This window comes from Bos mutus, chromosome 23 (genome assembly GCF_027580195.1).
Source record: "Bos mutus isolate GX-2022 chromosome 23, NWIPB_WYAK_1.1, whole genome shotgun sequence".
In the NCBI taxonomy this organism is placed as follows: domain Eukaryota; kingdom Metazoa; phylum Chordata; class Mammalia; order Artiodactyla; family Bovidae; genus Bos; species Bos mutus.
In genome coordinates this window covers 19,145,734-19,164,068 of record NC_091639.1, presented here as the reverse complement: position 1 = coordinate 19,164,068, position 18,335 = coordinate 19,145,734, and the positions used below count along the sequence as shown (strand labels likewise).

Genomic DNA, 18,335 nt, shown 5'->3' with positions numbered 1-18,335 from the left:
AAGAACCAAGTGGTTTTTTGCCACTGACAAGACATATATCCCCTTTGAGTCTCTGTTTCTTCCGTGAATTGAAAGAGTGGGGCAGCGATTACTGAGATCGCTCCAGCTCTAGGATTCTAGATCTGACTCTATGGTTTCTTAAAGTAAAAGCAGAGAAGCTGCTCTTGAATCATGGACTTTTCACCGACCCCCTACCCCGTCATGTGACAAGGCTGGAAAGGGTCCAAATCCAATGACATTAAGATCAAAGAAGAGTTGAATTTTCTAAGACTAAATATAATGAGGAAGTATCTGCATCTTGAGTCTCCCCAGAGGAAGCCACCACAAAGGTCACACAGATCACTGCTCTCACATTTTTCTTCTGCCTAAATCGAGGCTGCTTGGGCTGATGGAGTCAGAGGGGAAAATGGACCTTGTTCTTGTCCACGTGAAGGCAACTCAGCTCCACTGACGTCACTCAGGCACCACCTGCATAATAAATTATTTTCCAACTTAAAATATCTGGGCCCTTGATCACAGAAGAAAACAAGTCTCTTCCGCGAGACCTCACAGTGTTTGTAAATGTCAAGGGCTCTTGGGACAGACACTGCATAGCTCAATTAGCAAGCTCACACCCCGCATCCCTCACAGTTTTTCTTGTATCTGTTTCTTTGGGTGATGTCTGAGTCTCTGCCTTCTGAAGCTTAAACTCAGTGAATGGATACTTTCTCTCTTGTGTGCCCAAGTGGTGAGTGCTTCAATTTGGACCCTGGATGCTATCTCCTGAATGGCTTCTTTCTTTCTCTCTTCCAGTAAATCAGTCATCAACTCTGTTGGTTTAACATCTTCATTAGGCATCCCTTCTTCTCCACTGCTGTGGGAGTAGTTAGTTTGGAAGTAAGTAAGGAAAGTGGATTTTATCCTGAGAGAAAGTACATTACTAAAGGGGCTTATGTGGTGGCAGTATATGGTCAGACCTGCATTTTCAGAAGTTGACTCTGGCTTTAATGAGCATGTGGATTGGGGTGGGTGGCAAAAGTGGAACAGGAAGACACTGATGAGGGGGTGTCAAGGCAGCTCATGTGACAGGATGATGGTCTGGGCCAGGATGGTGGCTGTGAGCACAGCTAGAGGGAAGATCTGGGAGGGGAAAAGGAGGTGGATTCCCTCGGATCAGCCGTTGGTTTGAATGTGGGCAGGAAGCTTAGGGCACTAGGAGGATCACCTACGCCTCTGATGGGGGCAATGGCTGGGAGGCGGGCTGTTCACTGAGACAGGAAATGATGCAGAGAAGTAGTTTGAGAGCGAGGAAGGTGGGTGGGGAGAGGGCAGGGATGGGCTGTGTCTGCCAGCAAGAGAGCAGATAGAATGCAGGCACTGCGTGCTCTTTCATCATCCAACTCACAATTGTCTGTCTCTCCTCCACAAAAACCAGCCTCAAAAAATGTCCTAGCTCTAAAAACTCCTGTGAAATCTGACCTCAGCAGCAGTGGCAAGAATACTGAACTGAGACTGGGGGTGAGGTGCGTTAAGACTTGGCCCAAATCCATCAACCTGCTGTGCAAACTTGGATGTGTCCCCAGACCTCTCTGAGCCTCGGTTTCATTGTCTCTAAAGTGAGGCTTTTGAATGTGAGGTTGTCTAGGACAATTCTCTAATAGCTGTCAGATGTTCTAATTCATTATCATTCAGGAATTGCCTTTGCCAAGGCTGCATGGGACATCTTTCAAACACAGAATAGTATTGCCAAATTTAAAATATGTAGAGCATAGTGCATAGTTGGAGAAGGCAATGGCACCCCACTCCAGTACTCTCGCCTGGAAAATCCCATGGAAGGAGGAGCCTGGTAGGCTGCAGTCCATGGGGTCGCTAAGGGTCGGACACAACTGAGCGACTTCATTTTCACTTTTCCTTCCATGCACTGGAGAAGGAAATGGCAACCTACTCCAGTGTTCTTGCCTGGAGAATCCCAGGGACGGGGGAGCCTGGTGGGCTGCCGTCTATGGGGTCGTACAGAGTCGGACACGACTGAAGTGACTGAGCAGCAGCAGCAACAGTGCATAGTTACACTGTTTTTTTTTTTAATTGCTTAATTTGAGTTAATATAGCTTGTGGTTAGGCACAGAGCCAGGCTACCTGAATTCAAATCTCATCTCAGTCACCTGCTGCTGTGTGAGCCCTGCAAATTATTAAACTTCTCTCTGCCCCCAGTTTCACCATCTGTGAAATGGGTACAGGATTATGGTGACAGTGATCTGAAATTAATATCTGTAAAATACTGTATCAGATAATTGCTATTTGGAGTAACTACTCTTTAGCCTTCATTCATTTATCTATAACATGGGATTAGTAAAACTACTCATTAATAAGAATATAGGGGGAATTAAATATAATAACATAGCCACTTAAAGCATGCAACCCAACGCCTGTTTCTTGGTAAGTACTCAGTGCAGGTAGATAGACAGCCCGATAGCCATAACTAGAACTTGGCTCTCAATTGCTTTCCAGTTTCCAAAAAATAAACAAAACCATATGTCCCTTTTGGGTATGTTTGTGACAGGAGAGAAGTAAATCAGGTGCAGTGCTGTCATTTCCTCCTGGTGTTTAATAAGCTTTTATTTTAAAATAATACCAAGTTCTCCTTAATGGCTTTCTTTAAAAGGAGCACAATGTGCCTTGGCTTAGCAATTTCCATTCTCCACTGAGTAATTGAAGGTCTGCTTCTCCCCAGGACAGTTTTAATGTAGAACTAGAAGTGCTGGTGCTTTCTCCTGAACATAACACTTAGCTTGCATTTATTGAAAATAAGTTAAAGGAAAAAGGTAGCAGCAAGGATCACATAATTATGCTTTTCTCCATATTCTTTTTAACATATTGCTCCTAGCAGACTCTGATTCTGCCATGAAATTCTGCAACTTATGAAAATTTAATAGCACCAAAAGCCCAGAGAAGAGTAAAAATTGATATTCTATACTTCACACAAATGCAAATGTCGCTTGGGAGAATAACACTCCACAGACATTTACTCCCGGGCGTTTATGAGTGTGTACTTGATGAAAGAACAGATAAAGCTCGAAGAGTTAGGGAAGGGAACCATATGGTAAGAGCTAGGGGTCTACAGCATTGCCAATCTGACCAGAAAGAATGATGACAAGAGATGGAGGTGAGGCTTCCGTTTCTAGTTTCACTCCCACCTCCAAGTCTCACTGTGATGGTAAAGAGTAAACTGGCAAAATTTGTATTTCAGTTCACTAGAGATGAGGAAATGCAAAGTTTTCAGCTGCCTCTCATCTTAGACCTGATTGTACTTCCCACCCACTCTGGTCCATTGTTCCCCTCATCTGCTGTTGTAAATTATGTACATTGGAAAAGCATTGACTCATGCAGCAGAAGTTTGGGAAATGTGTGGACTAATGAGGAGGAAAGAAGATCTGATCTTGATTGCAAAAAGAAAGGGTTGGGGGGAGGGGCGGTGCTTCATTTTGTATTACATTCTCTATATTCAAGTTCATTGTGGATACAGACGTGCAGGAGCCAAATGGTGAAAGAGAGTCACAGAAGGGAGTGTGACCACAGCACTCTAACAGCCTCCCCAAGTTTCCCCTCATCTCTAATTTGCCTACCTGGCAGCTACCTGATTTGATTTATGGTAAGTGACGTGAAGAGCAGAAAATTATGTTGCAATTAGCAGTTGTACGAGTCAACAAACAGAACTGTTAGAATAGCCATCCTAGGTCTCTCAGACAAGCGGCTCTCTTGTGCTGGGTGTGTCACTCTAGGGAATTATGTCCAGTTGGCAAGAGCCAATAAAACTTCCACAGGCTTGGTCCTCATCTTGGTGTCTACCTTTCCCCTGCTTCAGAAAATGAAGCTTAGGATGTAGACAAATCAGTGAGGACTCAGGTCCAGTGGCGATTTGTCTGGATCAGCAAAGCCCAGCATGACCCACAATTGCCAAGTCACTACACTTGGTAGAAAGGTTTAGGTAGTGGTCCCTCACACTAAGAAAGATAACCTGGAAATGGACTCAAGGAATCTTCTAGAAGCTGGACAAGGCAAAGAAACTGTCCTCTCCTAGAGCCCCAAGAAGATATGCAATCTTGTGGACATCTCAATCTTAGTCCTGTTGGACTCCTTTCAGACTTCAACCTTGAGAACTATAAGAAAACAAATTTGTGTTGTTTTATGCCAAGAAACATGTGGTAGTTTTAGTGAGGCTTCCCAGGTGGCTCAGTGGTAAAGAATCCATTTGCCATTGCAGGATATGTGGGTTCGATTCCTGTGTTGGGAAGATCCCCTGGAGAAGGAAATGGCAACCCACTCCAATATTCTTGCCTGGAGAATTCCATGGACAGAGGAGCCTGGTGGGCTACAGTCTATGGGGTCACAAAAAAGTCGAACGTGACTTAGGAACTAAATAACAACAATTAGTTATAGCAGCAATAGGAAATTAAACCCAGGACTCCTGATAGAATGTATCCGAGACCACCTCCTTTTGCAGGTAAGACAAGGGAGACCCAGGGAATTTGCTAACTTTCAGAAACTTGTATGGCTAGTGACCAACAGCCTGTCATGACACGGAGCAATTCCTCGAAGCTAAACCTAAAGCTTTTTGCTTATATTAATTCACTAAATCGTCAGCATGACCCTAAGGCTGCAGTTCTTTTTAGCCCCATTTTACAGATGAAGAAACTGAGGTACAGTGAGGTTAAAGCCATGATGCTACTAAGCAGGCTACTAAGAGTCTGCGCCCAGGCAGTGTGGCTCTGGAACGTATTCCCTTCACCACCAGGCGTAATGCTGGTTGGACAAGGAGCAGTCCCGTAGTCTACCCACCCCTAGAGTTAGCTTACCTTCATCTCGTTTCATCTTGACAACCCCATGGGGTATGCAGGTTATTTCTATTTTAAGATGAAGGAAACAAGGCCCAGGGACTAAAGCACACCTCTGGTTTGTAGCGATCGTGACCCATCCCCCAGCAGTTTTGCCTCAGTGGCACCAGGAGGGACGCAAAGGACAGAGGGCAGAGTTTCTGATTCAGCAGGCTTGTGGAGCATCTTGGGCTAAATTTGGTAACTTGAATATCACTTTTTCCAGCCCTGACCTTCTAGCAAGACTATTCCTGAGGCTTTGATCAATAACTGCTCTCTGGAGCAATCTGACATCACACACTGAAGAGCTTGAACAGAGTAAGTGATCAATCATAGACAGCGCTTCCCCTGCCAGGCGCAGCACCCAGGGGTCACAAATTGAGGCTGTTATTATAGCCAATACAATGTATTTCGTTAGACTGTGTGTTTATTTGGTGTGGCTTGAGGATGGGCTGGTGGAGGTTTGGGGAGGCAGGCTCAAGCTGCCCCAGCCATGCCTCGGTGCCACCAGTTTCCCAGGCAGACCACACTGCAGGCTTAGGAGAGGAACACACAGTCTCTGCCACCAAGAAGCTGATGTGCTGTTTGGACATGCACCTTAAGACAAACCAGCAAACAAACAAAAGTCCTAACACATGCCCTTCCAGGCATGATGAGCGGAGAGGCACAGCTGTGTAGGGGCTAGCCCCATCAATGTGGGTGCAGGAACACCTCCCGGGAAAATGAGATTTTGAAGCATGAATGGGTGGGTGAGGAGGGAGTGTGGTCTCAGGTGGAGACAAAAGTGTGTGCAATGGGATGGATGAGAAAGTTCAAATGAGCATTTTGAGGATAGTGAATGTAGCAGGTCAGGGAGTATAAAGGATTCATGTGGGCACAGTGAAGTCCTGATGTTGGTTACCACTGAACCTTCATTTAGTCAACAAGTATTTATTGTTCGCAAACTGTGCCAGGCACTAGACTAGGCACTACAGACCCAGAAGCAAATAGATCACGTGCCCTAAAAGGAGAGCACCACTGCCTGATTGGGGCTCCAGTCACCCTGCCCCATGTCCTGGCAGCCAAGCTCAGATCTTCAATCCCGCCTGCAGAGAGGGATCCCCATTTCAGGCCATTCTTCCTGCAGATAGATACACCTGCCCTCCCCCAGCCTCTGACGTGGGGCAGACACAGGAGCCCTGCGATCTCAGCACGAATAAATTACCAGCCCATCATCTTCATGCATAAAACATGGCACAGGAGGCCGGAGCCGGGCAGCCCAGCACAGCAGCTGCCTTCGGGCCAGTCCGGAGTTAAGGGAAGGTAAAAAAAAAAAAAAAAGGCAAGTTACAAGATAAAAGAAGTCAACGGAAGCCTCGGATATAAAAAAAAAGAAGAAGAGGGCTCAAAAAAAAATTTTTTTGTATGTCTGGCCTTGACTTCCTGTATCGCTGCGAGCACTTTTGTTCTCCAGCCATGAGGAGGTGTTAGACCCTCGCTTTGGAACCATGGTGTTACCATCACGACTGCACTGGATCAGAAACAGACCATGGAGGGACCGGATCCGGAGGCGGCAGCTCAACCGTGAGTGTCCGGATGCTGCCCGCTCCCCTCTCCTCCCTACCATCCCCCCACACCTTCCTCAACACAGGCATTTGGGCCCCTTCTGCTAATAGGCTCCAAGCATCCCCCTACACCTACTCCTTCGTGTCCTGTGCCTCCTCTCCCAATGGTCTTTTCTTAATTTTCACCCACTCCTCTCTGTTCCTGTGTCCTTCCAACAGCTCTGTCCTAATGAGAGGTAACTAAACATGCTTTTTAGTTACCTCTCATTTAGTAACAAGCAAGGGCCTCTTTTCTATATTTCTTCACCTTGATAGAAAGTGCAAATATTAATACCAATCAAGGGGTTGTGTGGGTCGGAATTTTTGTTTTTTACAGTAGGGGGAAAATGCAATGTCTGAATCAAACAGGCATCAGTGGTGTAATTAAAATGTATGAACTCAGGGATCAGCGAGACACATTTCCTTTAAGGACCCAATCATATGTTTCTTAAATGATCAAACTCATTCTAAGATCTCCTTTGAGTTAGAGGAACTCTAACCAAAAGCAAGCTTTAATTTAATTCATTGATTTGTTATTTATTAAACTATAGTTGACTTAAAGTATTGTGTTAGTTTCAGTGGTACAGCTTCAGATTCTTTTCCATCATAGGATATTACAAGATATTGAATGTAATTCCCTGTGCTATACAGTAGGTCCTTGTTGTTTATTTTATATATAGTGGTATGTATCTATTAATCACATACTCCTAATTTATCCCTCTCCTTCCCTTCTCCCCTTTCAGTTCAGTTCAGTTCAGTCACTCAGTTGTGTCCAACTCTTTGCAACCCCATGAATCGCCAGGGAGGCACGCCAGGCCTCCCTGTCCATCACCAACTCCTGGAGTTCACCCAAATTCATGCCCATTGAGTCGGTGATGCCATCCAGCCATCTCATCCTCTGTCATCCCCTTCTCCTGCCCCCAATCCCTCGCAGCATCAGAGTCTTTTCCAATGAGTCAACTCTTCGCATGAGGTGGCCAAAGTATTGGAGTTTCAGCTTCAGCATCATTCCTTCCAAAGAACACCCAGGACTAATCCCCTTTAGAATGGACTGGTTGGATCTCCTTGCTGTCCAAGGGACTCTCAAGAGTCTTCTCCCCTCTAGTAATCCTAAATTTGTTTTCAGTATCTCTGAGTGTATTTCTTTTTTGTAAATAAGTTGATTTGTATTATTTTCTTAGATTGCCATATAAGTGATATCATATAATATTTGTCTTTGTCTGACTTACTTCACTTAGTGTGACAATCTCTTATGTCCATCCATGGACAAGGTTTCATTCTTTTTTTATGACTGAATAAAATTATGTGTGTACCAGATCTTCTTTTCCATTCATATGTTGATGGGTATTTAGGTTGCTTCCATGTCTTGGCTGTTGTAAATAACGCTGCTATGAACATTGGGGTACATGTGTCTTTTCAAATTAAAGTTTTCGTCTTTCTGGATATATGCTCAAGAGTGGAATTGCTGGATCATATGGTAGCTCTATTTTAGTTTTTTCAAGAAGCGTCTGTACTGTTTTCTGTAGCGACTGTATCAGTTTACATTCCCACCAATAGTGTGGGAGGGTTCCCTTTTCTCCTCTCCAGCATTTAATGTTTGTAGACTTTTTGATGGTGCCCATTCTGACTGGTGTGAGGTAATCAAAAGGGAGAGTGTAGTATTGAAGTAATCCGAGAAAGAGAAAGCATTCTAAGGATGTATGTGTCAAAACCACTATCCATCAGTAAGTAACAAATTGGTATATCTCTGTTGCTGGAAAGGTGTATTTAACTCAGATGTCAGCAAATTCAAAAGGTTAGAGGGGCCTGGCTGCTAAGGTAGATGAATGAAAGGGCTATTGTCATGGTGATGAGGAATAGCTCATTCTCTTCTTATCTCTGCTGTGAGAAAAACAGTAGTGAAACCACGATGATAAATTGTAATTGCCACTTTGCCTCAGTTTGAGGAGGCAATAGGGCATGGTGGAGACTGTGGTACATGGGAAAGCACTCATCTAGGAGGGCACCCACCATTCAGTGCCGTCAGATTACTTGCATGAGGAATGGGGAGTCTGACAGGTTGTCAGATTTCCCTTTTTTTTTTTCAAGAAAAGCAAAAGAAAAGTACTATTTTCTAAGTAAAAGCTCTCAAGTATAAATATTGGAAGTTAATTCTGTAAATTGCAAATATAGCCAATAGTATGCTGTAATGCAAAATGTGACAGCTGTGGGCCACCAAGCCCTGGTTTAAGCGCTGGGTGTTGTTCTCATTAAAGGCCCATCACATAGTGTATTTAAGCCTAGTTATACATTGGCGATCCTTTCTTATGTGTTAAAAGCCCCTGGAAAAGACAGTTAAATTATGATGAATGAGTGGTTTAGGAACATAAAGACCACCTACTAGCTTAGGAGGGCAAGCTGGGTTGGTTGGATTCCAAATGGCACCTGGATACAAGGAATTGCACCCGCAAAATCTTTCTTTAATGTAACTGAAGAAGCTAATTTTTTCAGAGTCTTACCTTATTCATGTGCTTCTTTTGGTTGCACCTACCTTGATTTTATTTATTTATTTAAATTTATTCCTTAATTGGGGGGAACACTTTATAGTTTTGTGTTGGTTTCTGCCATACAACAACGCAATTCAGCCATAATTATACATACATCACCTCCTTCCTCAGCCTCCCTCCCTCTCGCCATATCACCCTCCTAGGTCATCACAGAGCACGAAACAGGGCTCCCTATGTTATACAGCAACTTCTCACCAGCTATCTGCTTTACTCACGGTCGTGTATATATGTCGATGCTACTTTCTCTATTCATCCCACTCTCTCCTTCCCCCACTATATCTGCATCTGCTTGATTTTAAATTCCAGTTTTTGTGGTTCTTTAGAATAGGACATCTTTGCTGTGGGATGTGCCACCGAAAAAGGATGGAGTGTGATCTGCCTTGTTACATACTGACCCAGGGGTCAGCCTTCCCTCTAAAAACAAGAACTTGGGAGAAGGGCCTGCTTCATTGTACTGATTACACTTAAATTATGAAACTAACATCTGGGTACTGTGATACGATGTCTGCATGGATTTAATATGAAACAATGATTTGTTAATAAATGTTTAATCCACGCTTGACATTCAGTAAGCCAGTTCTGACTTCTTTGGCCTATGTGTCTGAGGAAGGAGGGATTCTGACCTGCTGTATTAGGGTCAGAATGAATTAGAAATAGCAGCAGGATCCAGCTCATGGAACCCTTGAACATGTCTGAAGGCAGAGAATTAGAGGCCATGGAAAGGGAGAAAGAGTAGAGACAGTGAAGAAGGAAGGAACAATGGAGAAGCCTTCACTGCAAACACCAGCCTGCAAGGCTCATCCTAGACATTGTTTATCAGTTGCTAGGATCTGTGTGGGATAATATTTCAGTCCTCTTTTTCTGAGTCCTTTCTTACAAGTTAGCATCCCCTCTAACTTGGTGACCCTAGGAGACCCTAGCATTGTTGCCCCTTGGGGTTATTCTGTCATTGAAAAAAAAAAAAAAAAACAGAAAATAACTCTTTTTTCCTTAAATACAGCAAGCAACCTTGAATGGCAGTAAGAGGTACACATGGTACAGCTCACCCCTTTCATGCTCGTGCAGACATTGCTAATCAACCACAACTTTCTCTTTCTTTTTTTTTTCCCAAGGAGGCTATGCCCAGTCTTAGAATCCTTTCCAATATAATGCTGCTATTTGTAATAAGTTAGACTTGCCACGACAGTTGAAATGTGAATTTGTTTTTTCTATTGCTTCACAACAAATTATCACAAGTTGATTGTCTGAAAACAACATACATTTATTATCTCACCATTTCCATGAGTCAGGAGATTGGTTATGAATCAGCTGGGTCTTTTCCTCGGGTCTCCCAATGCTGCAGTCAGGGTGTTAGCCAAGTTCACAGTCTCTTCTGAGACTCAAGGTCTTCCTCGAGTTCAGTGGTTGTTTGCAGAATTCAGTTCCCTGTCGTTTTAGGACTGAGGGATGAGCAAAGCCTCATCCATTGCTCCCTAAAGGCTACCCACTATTCCCTACCACAGGGCCCTCTCCACAACTTGGCAGTTCTGTTTCCTCAAGGCCAACTAGAGAGTGTCTGTTGCTGTCTGTAATCTTGCCATCAAAGGGATCGTCTGATTAGGCCAGGCCCACCCAGGGCAACTTCCTTTTTGTTTAGTTCAAAATCAACTCATCTGGGACCTTAATTGCATGTGTAAATTTTTAAATCTTTGCCATATACTGAAACCTAATCATGGAAGTAAAACCTAATCATATTCACAAGCCTTGCCTACACCCTACATAAGGAAATTATACAGAGAATGTACACCAGGGGCAGGAATCATGGGAACATACTAGAATTCTGCTTACTACAAAACCATTTGTCATCCTTGCAATAGAACTTTGATTTTGAGCTTCAGGAAAGCTTTGTTTTTCTTTTTTACTTCTTACCGTGAAAATTTTTCAGATGTTCAGGAAAGTAGAGAATATAATGAATCTCATATATCCATCATCTAATTTAACAGTTATTAATTTTGCCACATTTGCTTCATCTGTTTTCCTGCTGAAAGAGTTTAAAATAAATTACAAGCATTATGACATCTCAACTCTAAATATTTTAGTAAGAGCATCTCTAAAAACTAAGGGCCTTTTTCTATTTAACTGCATAATAAAATGAATGATGATTCCCTAATATGATTTAATACATAGTTTGCATTCACATCTCCCAGGTAGAATACAATTCTTAATGTGCTCCCCTAAAGCCTGTAACCCTTAGCAAAACTTCTGGCACCTAGCATACTTGAAAATGTTTGAATTCAATCAAATGTATATTTAAAGCAGTGACCTCCAAAGACCAGTCTTCCCCTAGTCCCTCTCACTTCTTCTTTTCACTGCCAGAGTCTGTAATGAGATATTTACATGATTTACAGTCTATAATTGTGTGGGGTGGAAAATAATGAAACCAACGTATGAGCTGTAAGAAGCCATCAATTAAATCAATTGTCTAAAGAAAATAATAAAAATAAAAGATACCAGCAGAGAAAGCCCCAAATATGTGATGGTGGGCAGTTATCTTGAGGAGGTGCTTATCTGTCATCCTGAAAACCTTATCACACCGCCTACCTGAGCCCTCCCCAGGTACAAAGGGGTCCAGATAGAGCAAAGCGGGCGCCCGGCTTTCTGAATGATGGCAGTGTCCGCTCAGGGTCTGGCCGCGAGGGGTGGGCACAGATAAGAATGACCCTGACTTTCCTTGAGTCTGCTAAGGTTGAGGGATGGTGAAAGGAGAGAAAACCTGGAAAGTGTATAAACATTGATAACAGGGAGGTCACATCCCTCTTCTACATCGTAGCTATTGTGGGCAAGTCTCTCTACTTCTTTGAATGTCCACTTCCTTAAGCCCAAAATGGTTGGTGTAATGACACCAACCTTGCAATGTTATTGGGGAAATTAAAAGATAAAATATGTCAAGCGCCTACCACAGTGCTTGACACATGGCAGCAGCAGCTCTTTGGGGTCCGAGAGACTGGTAGGGGTGACATTTGGGACAGGGCGAAGGGGCTGCCATGGCCACCACCACACTCTGGTCTGGAGGGAAATGCCATGCTGGAGAAGGCAGCCCCCCTCTTCCTTAGCTCCTAACATCATACCACTTTACCCCCTCATCTGGCCAGCTTGCACCATGCGAGGCAGGAGGCAACTCAGTCCTGCCAAGGGAAAACCACTCTGGCTCCTGGGGGTGCAACTAACTCCTGATCTGGGAAGCCAGGGTGTTTTCCACCCACGGTGCATCCCCAGCAGTTTGCAGTACAAGTGAATGCATCCAGGTGGCACAGGCCAAGGGGAACTTACTGCTTTGCCCCGCATCTGGGGAGAGCATTGATGGAGACTACAGGCGACACCCTCTGCGGGCCCAGGGGAAACAATGGAGGCAGTTCTCTTGTCCCTGAAAGGACAACAGTGACACAGCTGATAGACGTCTGGGAGTCAGGAATGCTGCTGTCCCCAAGATACCACTGGTCACTTCCTTCCCAGTGTTAATGTGACGTGGCTGTCTCTGGTTGTCTGGTTTGGCCCTTTCCCTGACTCAGTGTGGTGGTTTTCTTGATCATCATGGGGCATGAAGGGGACCAGTAGGCAGCAGTCTGAGTTCCACAGACCTGTCTCTGGACAGTGGTTGGGAGTGCAGGTGTGACTTTGAAGGAGGGCTCTCCTAGATTGGCGGCTCTCCTACGCCTGGAGGTAAGAAGAACCCAGCCGGTTGTTCTTTACGCAGTGTGGCTTTGGAAGGCAGTCTGGTTCAAAGGAAAGTCTTGGAGTCTTCTAAATACCTGTGTCACTAGATGAAATGGAGGCCACGGTTGGTGCTGGGCAGACCACAGAGGGGGCCAGTGGATGGAGCAGTATGCAGGGCACCTTTCCCGTGCAGGAAAGGTGCCTGCCTCCATGCAGGGCTGCCCACTTGGCAGATGACTAGTACTTGCCAAAGACCCAGCATCAGCTTACAGAGCAGTCTGGCTGACTATCGCCTTTCCTGGCTCACCTGTTATCTGGGGAGGGTCGGCATACGTGCTGTCGGGCTGGAACGATTCTCACATTTCTCCCCAGGGCCTCACCCTCAGGATTTTTCACCAGCTTGGGGAAGCCATATGGCTGCAGATTGAGCTTTTCAGCCTGGGTACAGACACCCAAACATCCTAGACCAGAGAAGAAGCCATATTGTTGCCTTTCCTGATTTGCTTGCCCTTGTTCTGACACCATTAGACTTGCTCCCAAATGTCAAATTCCTTGTGGTGCTGTTGCTGATACAAAATGGTCTTCTCGATTCTTTTTTTTAAGATTGAAGTATAGTTGATTTACAAAATTGGGTTAGTTTCTGGTGTCCAGCAGAGTGATTCAGTTACAGATGTATGTGTGTGTGTGTATATATATATGTGTGTATGGATATGAGAGTTGGACTAAAAAGAAAGCTGAGCACTGAAGAATTGATGCTTTTGAACTGTGGTGTTGGAGAAGACTCTTAAGAGTCCCTTGCACTGAAAGGAGATCCAATCAGTCCATCCTAAAGGAAATCAGTCCTGAATACTCATTGGAAGGACTGATTCTGAAGCTGAAACTCCAATACTTTGGCTACCTGATGCAAAAAACTGACTCCTTGGATAAGACCCTGATGCTGGGAAAGATTGAAGGCAGGGAAAAGGGGACAACAGAGGGTGAGATGGTTGGATGGCGTCACCAACTCGATGGAGATGAGTTTGAGCAAGCTCCAAGAATTGGTGATGGACAGGGAGGCCTGCTGTCCTCGACCCCCTGCAGTCCATGGGATCGCAAAGAGTTGGACATGACTGAGTGACTGAACTGAACTGAATGTGTGTGTGTGTATATATATATATATATACACGTGTAAATATATATATATATATAGTTCATATTCTTTTCCATTATAGCTTATTATGAGATGTTGAATATAGTTCTCTGTGTTATACAGTAGGAACTTATTTTATACATAGTTTGTATCTGCTGATCTCAAACTCCTAGCTTATCCCCCTGTGCACCCCCTGCTTTTCCCCTTTAGTAACCATAAGTTTGTTTTCTGTCTGAGTCTGTTTCTGTTTTGTACATTCACTTGCATCATTTTTTTAGATTCCATATATAGTGATTTCATACAATATTTGTCTTCCTCCGTTTGACTTACTTCACTTAGTATGTTAATCTCAAGGTCCATCCATGTTGCTGCAAATGGCATTATTTAGTTCTTTCTTGTGGCTAATATCCCATTGTATATACGTACCGCATCTCCTTTATCCATTCATCTGTCAATATACATTTAGGTTTCTCCCATGTCTTGGCTATTGTAGATAGTGCTGCTATGAACATTGGGGTGCATGTATCTTTTGGAATTAGAGTTTCCTTTGGATACATGTCCAGGAGGGGGATCACTGAATCATATGGTAGCTCTGTTTTAAGTTTTTAAAGGAACCGTCATACTGTTTTCCATGGTGGTTCTGTCCTGTCTTACACCCCATGAGTTCCTTTCTTGATTTCTGTTTCCTTGAAAGCCATAAACATAAAGACTTGGGAGGAAGTGAGCAAGGGGTCACCTCAAGTATAAAAAAGCAAATAAAGAAGCCTTCAAGAACATTTCTGTAATCCACAGATCACGTATTATCCTAGGTTTCAGTCTGCGTGCGTGCTGCGTATTCAGTCGCTCAGTTGTGTCTGACTCTTTGCGACCCCATTGACGGTAGTTCCCAGCCAGGCTCCTCTGTCCATGGGATTTCCCAGGCAATACTAGAGTGAGTTGCCATTTCCTCCTCCAGGGGATCTTCCCAATCCAGGGATTGAACCAAAGTCTCCTGTATTGGCAGGCAGATTCTTTACCACTGAGCCACAAGGGAAGCCCAGGTTTCAGTCTAGCCATCTCTTAAAGTTGCCCATGAACAGCCTCAGCCCAGACAGCAGGTAGGCCAGCTCCCTAGGGCCTGAGTTTCTCCCCAGTTCCACATCCTGTTTTCCAGCTGTTCTGCCAGTTACTGAGAATTTGGCTATATTTTGTCGTAGGGAGCCTAGTATTCATACTGGTGTAAGAATTGGTTATATCACTTCAAACATGACTTTACCTATTTTCTCATCATGCAGAATATTAGTTATTTCTATGGGAGTCTTACCCTCGTCCTTCCTGCCTGAACAATTGAGTCTGGAGTGCCACTGCCAAATGCCCCATTCCAGCTTATACTGTCAAGGAAAAAAAGGACTGGAAACCTGAGAACAGGAGATACTTTGAATAATTCAAGGGGGTTCTGTTGATTGAGAAAGTGCTCTCTTTGTATGTACATTGACCTGGACAGATATTTCAGCTGTCTCCAGCCAAGGATGGAAAAAGAGAGAGTGTGGAGGAAAAGAGAAAGGAGAGGAAGAAGAAACAAATTTGAATACAACTAACTAAAATTAAAAAAATGAAAACAGCAGTGGGATTAGAGGACTCAGAGCTTGGTGGCGGGTCTTAAAGCCTTTAATCCTCAGATTGGTTGTTGGTAGAGAGATCTAAAAAGCCCCAAAGTTAATCACTGGAATAACATCTTGGACTCCGGTTGGAAGCAGAAAATTACCAAAATTGCAGACTTTCTCCATAGAATTAAGCCAGTGTATTAGGATGGGGTAGGGGAGGTGGGGGAAGAGTCTTAGGGGATAGAAACCATCTTAGCCTAAAAACAAACTAAACGTCTTTAGTTTGTTTTGATCTGATACAAAACTATTACGTCTTTGTTGTATAATAACCACACAATACAAAAAAAACATATGAGGGCTTCCCTGGTGGCTCAGTGGTAAAGAATCTGCCTGCCAGTGCAGGGGGCATGGATTTGATCCCTGGTCCAGGAAGATTCCACATACCGCGGGACACAACTACTGAAGCCCAAGTGCCTAGAGCTTGTGCTGTGCAACAAGAGAAACCACTGCACCGAGAAGCCCATGCGCTGCAATGAAGAGTAGCCCCCACTCACTGCAACGAGAGAAAGCCTGGGTGCAGCACCGAAGACCCAGCACAGCCATAATTAAGTAAATCTTTTTAAAAAAAGGGAAAAAAAAACACATAAGAGAGCAGGGGAAAGTCATCTAGAATTCCCAGCCCCCTCATCGTACAGCACAGTGCTCCCATTTCTTTTTCTAAAATGTGATCAATATGTTATTTTCATGGGCTCTGTTCTGCAACTTGCTTGTTTCATTTAACAACATAACTTGAGTACTTTTCTGACAGTCAGTATCCATAAATAATCTTTAGACTGGATCGATACAGTCAAATTCAAATGGAGGCCTGCAGAGTTTGGGCATTTTGAATATATCTAATCTGATTCACTGAAATATACCTTAAAAATTATTATAATTATAAAAGTGGATTGAATTGGATGGGGACTGAACAGTCCATACAGGTTTTCACATAACCTGGTAGTTTCTGACTTTCCAGCCATGCTGTGCTGCCCTGTCTGTACTCAGATAATAATGTGGCGTGTTTAAAAGATCAGGGTAATCAGGAGTGGGTTTGTGTATCTACTTTCAGAAAACTATCCCTACACACTCTATGAAGGGTAAATCTTTTCATCCCCCACCACACGAAGGGTGATTTGAACACAAGTCCAACCATTCCTTATCCCATCACAGGTTGGTACCTGGTTTGCAAGATACTAGGATGCCCTTGTGCTTACGGCTGGGTAGATTAGCATGGATCTTCATCATAGAATGTAATGGAAAGAGGCATCTTAAACCAGAGCCTCCCCCCAAAAAAGAGCTAGGTGAGATCAAGAAAAACAGAGTCTGGGATATTTGCTAACCATCCGAATTGCTGCTGCCCAGAGCTTTGTTCCCTGAAGTTTTTGTACGAATAGAGTCAAATTAATCCAATTCTTCAGTGTTCAAGCAAGTGACAAAAAGCCATAAAGAACTTACTTGCTTGTATTGTGTTAATAGGAGGATAGCAAATACATGCAAATGAGCCTGCAAGTAATCTCAAGAGATTCCCCCCTGTGGACCAAGAGGAAGCTTTACTTCTGTCAGGATGGTTTCAAAGGGAGAGAAAAGATGCTTCTTTGAGCTGTCAGAAACTATGAAAGCAATTTTGTGGGCCTGAAAGCACCCTCTAAGTGGTGCAGATGATGAAGGAATGTGTTAGATGTATTTTTAAATGATTTCCAAGATTTCATAAGCACAATTTTTACATACAGAAAGGTTGAAAGAATTATAGTGGGACTATCCAAATAACCACCACTTAGATTCTACCACTAATATTTTACTATACTTGCTTTATCTTATACCTATCCATATATCCATCCCTCTATCAATCCATGAATAAATCTTATTTTCAGTGCTTTCAGGGAATTTCCTGGCTGTCAAGTGGTTAGGTTTTCATGCTTTCACTGGTTCGGACCTGTGTTCAACCCGTGATTGGGGAACTAAGATCGCACAAGCCCTGTAGCACAGCCAAAAATTAAAAACAAAACAAAGCAAAAATGCTTTCAAAGTTAGTTATAGACATCCACACACTTCACTCTAAATACTTATATATATATACACACATATATATATATATATGTGTGTGTGTGTGTCATTTAATCTTTGTTAATGGTTCTTTTTAAAAAAATTAATCAAGTTTTTTGAGGTTTAATTTACATCCATTTTTTAGTGTATAGTCTTGGGCTTCCTAGGTGACACTAGTGGTTAAGAACCCACCTGCTAATGCAGGTTAGATGTAAGAGATGCCAGTTTGATTCCTGGGTCAGGAAGATCCCCTATAGGAGGGCACAGCCACCCACTCCAGTATTCTTGCTTGGAGAATCCCATGGGCAGAGGAGCCTGGTGGGCTGCAGTCCATGAGATAGCACAGAATCAGACACGACTGAAGCAACTTAGCACGCACGCATGTGTGAGTCTTGATAAACATCTATAGTTGTGTAACTACCACAACAATCAAGATATGAAAAGTTCCACCACCTCAAACATTCCCTCATGCTCCTTTGTAGTCAACTCAAGCCTTCATCAACCAGTGGTCTGCTTTCTGTTCTTATAGTTTTATCTTTTTCAGAATGTTTTCTACATGGAATCTATAGCTGTAGCCTTCTGAGTCTGGCTTCTTTCGTTTAGTATAATACATTCAAGATTCATCCGTGCTGTTGCATGCACATTTGTGCATCTTCACTGCAGAGTGGGATCTATTATTGGGTGTATTTTTATAAGGTATAATCATGTGCAGGTGGTAAAATCCCTGATCCCCAAAAAGCCTGGGCAAACAGTGATTACCATAGTGGAAAACCCCTCGGGTCTCCATGGTCCTCCTGGCTCTGTTCCCATCTCCAGAAGCTCTAGACAAATTAGGGACAAGGAACCTCTCTGGAGTCCTGATGTGCTTT

The 18,335-nt window shown here is 43.6% G+C and overlaps 1 protein-coding gene across 1 annotated transcript in view; it reads left to right on the top strand.

Moving 5' to 3' along the window:
* The first annotated feature begins 6,293 nt into the window (after positions 1 to 6,293).
* The window catches only part of RIPOR2 (RHO family interacting cell polarization regulator 2), a 211,677-nt gene continuing 199,635 nt past the window's right edge, over positions 6,294 to 18,335 (top strand). The window contains 1 exon segment of the mRNA XM_070360757.1: positions 6,294 to 6,413. Coding sequence (XP_070216858.1) covers positions 6,338 to 6,413 — 76 coding nt within the window. The 5' untranslated portion in view covers positions 6,294 to 6,337.